Source organism: Heliangelus exortis, chromosome 5 (assembly GCF_036169615.1).
Source record: "Heliangelus exortis chromosome 5, bHelExo1.hap1, whole genome shotgun sequence".
Taxonomy (NCBI): domain Eukaryota; kingdom Metazoa; phylum Chordata; class Aves; order Apodiformes; family Trochilidae; genus Heliangelus; species Heliangelus exortis.
The window spans coordinates 36369721-36378855 of record NC_092426.1 but is presented as its reverse complement, the minus strand read 5'-3'; the positions used below and the strand labels follow the sequence as shown (position 1 = coordinate 36378855).

Sequence of the window (9135 nt, the reverse complement as noted above, 5' to 3'; positions counted from 1 at the left end):
TTGTAAAGAAGTGGTGAGAGGGGAGATTTTACCAAGTGCTTGGATACTGGAACCTGATGTAGTGAACGGAAGAGATATCACCAGAGTAATTTACATGGCACAGGTAAGATTTCCTCTGTGTCCAAGAGTGAATGCAGAAAGCCATTATGTATCAGAATACTTAAGAGCTGGTAAGTAACAGAGAATGTACTCCTTATGCTCCATGAAATTTATGAAGTGATTAAAAGTCACCTCCATGCTGTTTTCTGGCATATGTATGCAGAGAGACTTTTATCAGGATTGTGCTCAAGCACATGATCCCAGGTTTTTACAGCATCTAAAGCTGCTCTCTTGGACATGAAGACTCTTCTGTAAAGGTTTATTAGCACTTTTAGTGTATGTTACATTCTCCCATGGTGAGCCAGTATGGAGGGTCTTGTTTGTACTTTCATCTTGCTGTGGACAGAAGTCCTCCTCAGGTTATGCTGTTTTCAAAATGCACAGAATACTTATTGCTAACTTTCTGTAACTGAAATCATTAATCCTCCACACTTGATAGATACAAAAGAGAATTCAAGATTAATATTCAGTTAAGAATAAGAAAATCCTTCCACCTGTTTATTATGCTCTCATCTGATTAGTAGGCTCCAGTACATGGATGTGCATTTTCAGTAATGCTGTAACTGTTTCAGACCAGTTATATTTAATCTAAACTCCAACACAAAAGCAGTGTGGGTCATACCTGCTGTAAGTAACATTAAATACACCAAGCTTTGAAAGTCTGTGGAATGTAGAGAAGGTAAACCAGACAGTAACAGCTGTAAACTACTTTTGTGCTCAACCTATTTGCAACATCAGTGCTGTTCCAGGCTCAAGCAGTGTTTTGTTCAGATATGGGCACAAACCCTAACGTGGGGCCTTCTGTCTGATTCCTGCAGGTGGATCTTGGTGCCCCAGCTATCCCTGCAAGGCTCCTGAATTCCATTGCTAAGCGACAGCCTCTGGTGATTGCTCGACTGGCACATTTCCTTGCTAGTTAGTGTTTGGTACAAAACTGGACACTTAAAAGAGGCTGAAAGTTCACAAAAAAGACACAAATATCTGCAAGGGTGATGCTAAAATGCTGGCTGACAATCAAGCCTCCCCTGAGGAGCCTAACTGCTCGTGTTGTTAACTACACAGAAGTGTAGTTAGAAAACTGGATCACTTCTTTTGGCCAACCCTGCTCTGAAGAAACCCAGCAAGTTTCATCAGGAACCTGTCCTCCTGGAGACAGCTGTGGAAAGCCTCTACCTATGGAAGGTGTGGGGTCTCTAAAGAGCAGAGGGAGACACTTTGCTTTATGACAGCCAGCATCTTACATGCAGAAGTTTGTTGTTGCACTTGTTTCAAAGACCAACCTGCTTTAAGAAAGCTGAGGAGGCAGCAGTGAGAAAAAGGCAATGGAATCCAGGGAATGCACCACAAAATGGGAACAGTACACATATGGCTTTGCAGGTTTTACAAGCTCTTGGGTAGAGCAGCACTTTCTAACATTGGGATAAAGATCAAACACAGAATAATGCCCACCCCAGTGTAGCTATAGCCAGCTACCTAAGGTAGGTTACTCACTGCCCCCTGAGGGGAAGGTAGCAGGATATCCACAAATCATCCTACACCTGGAGTAGATTTTTCCTGTGTAAGTGGCTGACTCCTTGCAGCAAGTATAAGGGATTTCAGATTGCCACTACACTATGCAGCATCAGTGGAAACCACCAGACCTCAGGACACAATTCTACTGCACTGCAGTATTAGGTGCTTCGAAACAGAGAAACCAAACTGACAGCTGTAAATAGCAACACTTTGTCATTAATAGGGAGTAGTACTGAGTAATCAGCTTGTTTCTAGAATTTAAACCCTGCAAGTAAGAGTAGCTCCAGCATTTTCCCACAAGGGCTTTTCCATCAGCCCTTCCACACTTTTACCCAAATGCATAGAGTTGAAAAAATCTTGCTTGGCCATGGTCTTGTCTCTCATCCTTGGTCACAACACGACCAGGTGCCCCCACTGCAGTGAACACAGGCTCTTCCCATTCAGTTACCTCATGGTGGTTCTGTTGAACCCAGTCCAACAATCCTGCTGCCAGGCCTGACATGTTTGTTCAACACACTCCCTAGTTTAGTCACACATCCCTAAACTTAAACACCACAACCAACTCAGATATCCTAATAACCTCATTTAGTTCTTCAGCACAACAGAAAAAAAAAAAAAATCACTTTAGATATCTTATCTAAGCAATAAAAACTGCTTTCTTTAGCTCAAAAAAACCCCATGTCATTCAAGAAGCTTCAAATTTGTCAAGTGAGAAATACATATTAAAGCACCCACCTGATCAGTCAGTGTCTGCTACTTCACAGTTATTTTCAGCAAAAGCTGCATTTTCCCAGTGTTCAGGGAAGTTATCTGCACTTCCCTCCTTTGTATTCAAGAGCCAAAAATATATCTATTTTACTATCTTCTTTGCACAGGTGAAGTTTTGGCTCTCAGCTTCTGTGTTAGTTCCTGTTACTAATATATTAAGGTGTAAAAGAGGGAGGATAGTTATTTTAAATTGATAGTTAAGAAAATAGCAGTTTTGAGGCAGCCCAAGGCTCCCCCCAGCCCCTAATCTGTATCAGATAGGAAAACAAAACCTTTAACTTACAGAATTGCTTTGTTTTATCTTTAGATGGTTATGCTTGCAGTCTTAACACCAATATATTACTGTTTTCTCTTGATGAGGCTCAGTTTTTCTTAAAAACCTGTCAGAGTCATGGCATGGATCACTTCAAGTGTCATGCATCTCCCACAAGCTAACAGGGCAACCTGTTACCAAGTTTACTGCAGCTGTGTGAAAAGATTTCCAGAGCTGCAGCTTGTCATGCAGTCCCCCCTTTTGGCAGAAGCCAAAAAAGGAAGATCCAAACAAGGCAGGACATTAAAAAAGAAAAAAAAAAAAAGCCCTAGAAAAAAAATGAGCAGAAATGGCAACACAGGGTACTGGCTCTGTGCCCAGTGCTGCTTTAATGGATTTCCAGAGGAGGTAGGGGAGGTGTTCATACAATCCCCAAAAGATTTGCTCAGTGCTTTGCTTTTTTTGCCTTTTGTTTTGGACATGGCACTAGTGACAAAGCAGGTTGTGTAGGAAAAACATCTTAGGGGGAACTCCTGTTGATCAATGATGCCAGTGCCTATGAAGGATAATGTCTTATTGTACAGTGCATCAGATGTTTATTTTTATATATACACATAAGATTTTTTTCTATGTTTACAAATTAAGTTATTTATATATGCTTGTTTTGAAGTGTTTTTATATGCTATCAAAGCTAAGTTTTATTTTTATCAGTATTGAATTAATGTAAGTTGTTTTTTTTTTAATACAGGCTTCAATTGATACTAAATGAATGGATGTTTATATAAATATTTTCTTTTGCAAATATAACGTTTTATGGTACCTGTTGATGTACAACACTGAAGGAAAAAAAAAACAACCCAGCAGATACCTAATTTGTTAATCTACAGTGGGCAAAAACCAACTTCTTATGAGTTACTGCTGAGCAGTAGATGATCAATCCAGCTGTATTGTACCACCTACTGTTGCATCTCCACTCTTAATCAAGATTGCTATTTTCATATCCACAATAAATGGTATTTTCTACACAAGAAAACATGCCCCACATTATTTGGCTCCAGCTAAGATACATATCTGTGGCACTGTGCTTCCACAGGAGGAGTTTTTTTCTACTCAAGATAAATATTTATGCTTGATGAAGAGACCACATCAAGGGTAACCTGTGATAAAAGGTATAGGTCTCCTACTTACCTGCAGGGGAAGGGGCACTGAACAGCAACCTTTGGTACACAGCCAAGAACCCATTCATTGCTTAACTTTGGTTTCTGCAGTGTAGAGCCTTGTCTATGCACAGGGTTTATTTTCCTTTGCACTGAGACTCTGGTTGAAGCTGCTTCTGGAGTCCAGTTACACACAATCCCTTTGCTTTGAACAGACAGAAGGAAGTGAATATAACACCAACTTCCTTTTCTTTTACACGTTGCAAGTTTGCAGTGGGAAAGGCTGACAGAGGGCAGGCCACGTGCTCTGCCAGAGCTTGCTCTGAGCTCCCCTTATTGCTCTCCTTGCAGCACCCCTGGCACTACAGCAAGCAGCAGTGCACAGGAACAGGAATGATGCTTGAAGGGCTCACACCAAGAGGAGGCAACCAGCCCAGTGGGACTGCACCCTCCAGAGTGGTCCCACTGCTCCCTGGCCCCAGGCAGACTGCAGGATGTCAGGCAGCTGTTCCAAAGGTTCAGGTACCAAGTGAGGTGTCTGGCTGTGCAGAGCCACCAAGGCTGAGCCCCACGGGATGCCCAGGAAGTAGAGGAATTGCATGAAGAGGTAAGAACATGGCAAGAGAGGTGTTCCCTACCTCCTGGTTCTCACTGAACACCTGAATGCCTTTGGCCCCACAGGACAAAACGAGGCTCTCTGGACATAACAAACTGCTCCTGGGGCTTGGTCACCTTTTAATAAAAATTTCCAAGCACTTTGTGTTAGAGAAGGGTAATTTTGTGAATCCAGCTTTGGCCAAGCTATCTATGAAAACTGTTTTACCATACTCAAGTCAGTTCAAGAGCTGAGGGCACCTTTAAACCAGTATGGAGTCCAGGTTCTCTCCCCAAGTTCCACCATCCCTCCCCTTATTTAAGCAAATTAAGCTGTAGTTCAGCACAAGCAAAGCAGCAGCAGCTTGGACAGGAGCAATTACTGCACTTACTCTGCCCCATACCTTGTGGCAAGGAACTTCCTTGCACTTTGCCCCTCTACAGAGCTTATATATTTAATCAATGGCTTGAACACAAAACAGGACATTTAATAATGTTTATTATGACAAACAACAACTTCAAATGAGATCTGCAGCAAAATGTCACATACTGCTCAGTCTCAGGGAACAGGTAGGATAGGGTGTACTTGCTATTTCAATTTGTATTACCATGTCCTTGGTGCATTCAGAGCATGCATACTTTTAGGGACCCCCTGCCTCATTCACATCAGAAAATCCCTAAAATTAGGCATGCAGATGGAAGAAGCCAAATCCTTCATTACAGAGTTTAGTAATGAAGTCAAGGAAAAAAAGCTCAGTACAGCTCAGACACTGATGTGCCTCTGTGGCACCCAGTTAGTCCTGTTTGTGGTTTTCCTTAAATCAGTCTCCAAGATACTGTCTTGTCTTGCTTCATGCAAGAAAGAGTTAATTAGCAAGCTAAAAAGCCTTGGGTTTCACTTTGTCCAGATACTGTTCTTCCATAACATGGTATTTGCTCTCTGGAAAAAAGCCTGCACTATAGAACACTCCTATACAAAAGGAAATAATATCCTCACTGCTACAGGGAGGAGGGGAAAAAAAAAAAAATCCCATGAGACAGCTAATTCATAGGGAGGTCACACCCTTGGTGATGATTTTTTCAGCAGGTGCAGAAAAAACCCCACTGTCCTCCACAAAATGGATTTCTTCCAAAACCCAGCTCTCCAGAGGATGTCCCAGTCCTTTTTCACTACTTTTTGTCTGTTATTCCAGGCTGTAGTTTTCTTGCTGCAGCCTCCCTGTCTGATAAAAAACAAAATTTGAGGCAAGAATGATTATAAAAAAAAAAAAAGTGAATAGCAGCCAGGTGCCATTTATATTCACATAGTATAAAAGTGTCTTAAAAATACTGTTGTCTGTCTTCAGTAAAAAATATATAGAGATTTTCTCCCTTATTTCTATGAAAAACCCCAGGGAAAATTGTTTCCAACAAGAGATGATAAAACACTTAAGCATCTACATTCTTTAAAAATAACACTGCTAATGTTCTGGTGTATATACTTAATATGGTTTAACTTTTAAAACGAGTCTTAAAAAAAAACTAAAATCAAACCTCCAAAATTGAGCTTTCCATGAAAAATAAATATATGCTCCTCCCCATGTCATATGGGTTCACCTTTTCCCTCCCCTGACTGTACTGTCTGTCTTAAAAGACAGCATGAGAAATCACATTAGGTTAAGAGAAGAGAAAGCCACCAGGAAACCACCTCTTTGATCAAAGTCCACTTGACCACTGGAACTGATTCCTGGGTTTGGTCACAGCCTATTGCTGCACAAATACAAAAAGTGGCTATGCCTAAAAAACATCTGCTCTGAGCCACAGTCAAGGTGCTTAAAGGACTTCTGACTTGGAGATACATTTGCTGATGTAAATCCTTCAGCATAGTCACAAAATGTCCACAGACAGAAAGACCAGTACAGTTTTGGCACAAAGTGACCTCTTTTCTGCAGTGTTCTCCCAGCAGGGTGCTCACAATGCACTCAAAAACTGGCAATTCTATTTGCTTCTTCATTAGTGATTTTTATCCAGAGAATCCACCTCCACTAACTCTGTGCTGTGATGGTACTTGGAGATTGTCTGGGCAGCTCCTAAGGGTTAGTCCTGGGCTCTTATATGTGATGTTCTGATATAAATATGCTGGACAGCATTTCCAGTTCTTTTAAAAAATCCTGTAGCAAAGATACAAACCAGAGAACCCTTATTATCAAATGTCAACAAAGAGGCTTACTTAATTTTCTTAATTTTCTAGTAAAAAACACTTTACAAGGTTAAACATAAAATCATAGAATCATCATGGTTGGACTTTCAAGATGATCAAGTCCACCTGTCAGTCCTACACCACCTTAACTGCCAGATTATCTCCTAAAATATGGATGTTTTGATGGTTTTCCTGGGCAGAAACCTAGACAAGATCCAAAACTGATTGGAAAGATGAGTCCCTGTAGGACTACAGGTTCAGTCTCCCCTAACACCCACACCCTTCTCAGAAATGAACACTTCCACAGTTTAAATGGTTCAACAGCTCCCAGATGCAAGCCCCTAACCAGTTTTACAACATTGTCCATTTTTTAGCACAGGACTTGGGCAGTTTTAGATTTTGACTCTAGCTAGAACACATCCCTCTACAACTCCCTGAAAGGAGGTTGGAGCCAGGGGGGGGTCAGTCTCTTCTCCCCACTAGCTCCCAGTAAGACAAGAGGGCATGGACTTAAGCTCTGCCAGGGGAGGTGTAGTTTAGATATTAGAAAAAAAATTCTTTACAGAGGATCAGGATTCTCTGTCCCTGGAGGTTTTTAAAAAGAGCCTGGATGTGGCACTCAGTGCCATGGTCTGGTAACCACAGTGGTCGTGGATTAAGGGTTGAACTTGATGATCTCACAGGTCCTTTCCAACCCAGATGATTCTGTGATTCTGTGAAATTTGTCATGCTTTTGTAAATATCCTATAATTCTTTACTTGGCTATATAGGTCCTTCTTAACAGACTCTGTGACTAAGTCAGCAGGAGAACAAAGCCTGTGAAGACACCATTTAAGGAATCAAGTTCCCTCAGAGTGCCACATTCTGGTGGTGGGAGACAGAGGCTTAAATGCAAGTGTGGTCAGGAAAGACTCTTCCCAACACATCAGCTGGAACATGGCAAACACATTAATGCAAGAGTGAGAGCTGGTAACTGAGCCAAGCTGGTCTCAAAACTGGGTTACAATTTTTTTTGAAATGTTTCCATTGCAGGGGAAATGCTGTGATTCACACCAGAGATTTCATCAAAACACTACTGACAGTCACAAGCTTGTTGGAAGGCAGTCCTGCTGGTGAATTAAGCAGGAATGACAGACAGGGAAGGCTATGGGCTTCATTTATATGAAAGAGACTACAAGGACTGACTGTTTATGTAGCTTGACTTGTTACTTCACTTTCTGTTTACACACATCTAGGTACTTACAGAGGGCCAAGGGAGATCTTCAAGGCTATGCAAGCAACTCTGAATTTCACTTGTTCTCATTAGTTCATGTTCTACAAGGCCATGAAGCATGTAAAGGAACAAATCCCACTGCAGAAAAGAAAAAAAAAGTATCAATGTCTCAAAAAGAAACTGATTTTGTATTTGTTTCTTTATCCCTATACAATTTATGGCTTTCTTCTTGGGAGAGAATGAGGAGAAAAAGAGAGAGAGGACAAATTATTTATCTGGGTGAGGCAATGAAGGACACCAAAGAGCAACATCCAAAATGAGTAAATGAGTGAACAAAATTCTTTTAGTTTATACATTTTATCCTAACACGAAGCCTCAACATTTCTAATTCCCAGTTTCCAAACACAACAAATAGAAATACTGAAGTGTTTAAGACAGACTGAAAAATTCCTTTCTTACCTTCCAAAGTAGGATGATTTTAGCCTGCAACTATATAGGGTGGTTTCAGCTTCATAGCTGGAGATCTTATAACACTTACACGGATGCAAAAATGAAAGCTCAGAAACAAAACCAATTACATGTGTTCAGCCCTGATCTCCCAGACCAAATAAGTCACTTTGTTACTTGTTCCTAAATTAAACTGTGCCTTCCGGACAGCCCCCCAGGCCTGTATCAAACACTGACAAACAGTATCCAGTCCTCTTTGCCTCTGCAGAAACAACCCCTGCTAACAGCAGAGCAAATCCTGCTCCAGGTAACACTGCAGGCAGGCAGAGCTCTTACACGAACACATCAGAGCAGGGTGGGTAAGAGTGACCCACAGATCAGAGTGAGTTTTACCTCTGGCTGCTTAACTTCTGCAAGATAACCAATGTTCTTCTTGCTGAACATCAGCTGCACAGGAACAGGTGTCCCAAAGTCTTCCTTCCAGACAGAAAGCAGCAGTTTTAGAAGGCCATAGGTGGGATCATTCTGTACGTGCAGCCTCCCAGAGCTGCTCTTTGGGGACGTGACCCTGAGACTCAAAGGAACACAACCTGAAACTATAAGAAAACAAAAAAGATGGTAAACTTACTTAGCTGCATTATTTTCCTTTTATAGTCATTATCTTGGTCCCACAGTGCATTTTGCATAGTTGGTATCTAAACAATCACTGTGAAAGTTAAAACACTCAGTGACTGTAAACCAGTGAACTTAAAAGGACTGGAGTTCAGAAACATGCAGAATTATGAGCAAAAAAATCTACAGACTCGATGACACCAAAAAGAATCAAACATCCACGAGCTCTACATACTGATATCTCTGACCCTAAGGATTTGACAGAATTGTAATAACAGATTTCAGTCTTAAACAGTCTTAT

The 9135-nt window shown here is 41.2% G+C and overlaps 2 protein-coding genes across 3 annotated transcripts in view; one reads left to right on the top strand and one right to left on the bottom strand.

The window, feature by feature from the left end:
- STARD9 (StAR related lipid transfer domain containing 9) overlaps positions 1–3665 on the top strand; it is a 119532-nt gene extending 115867 nt beyond the window's left edge. For both annotated transcript variants that reach the window (XM_071744626.1, XM_071744625.1), the window contains exons 33-34: positions 1–103; positions 918–3665. The exon at positions 1–103 is cut by the window's left edge and continues 56 nt beyond it. In XM_071744626.1, coding sequence (XP_071600727.1) covers positions 1–103; positions 918–1019 — 205 coding nt within the window. In that variant the 3' untranslated portion in view covers positions 1020–3665. The remainder of the gene's footprint in view (positions 104–917) is intronic.
- A 1200-nt stretch (positions 3666–4865) lies between these two features.
- CDAN1 (codanin 1) overlaps positions 4866–9135 on the bottom strand; it is a 32538-nt gene continuing 28268 nt past the window's right edge. The window contains exons 26-28 of the mRNA XM_071744635.1: positions 8616–8818; positions 7806–7913; positions 4866–6533 (exon numbers count right to left, since the gene is read on the bottom strand). Of these exons, the coding sequence (XP_071600736.1) occupies positions 6474–6533; positions 7806–7913; positions 8616–8818 (371 nt within the window). The 3' untranslated portion in view covers positions 4866–6473. The remainder of the gene's footprint in view (positions 6534–7805; positions 7914–8615; positions 8819–9135) is intronic.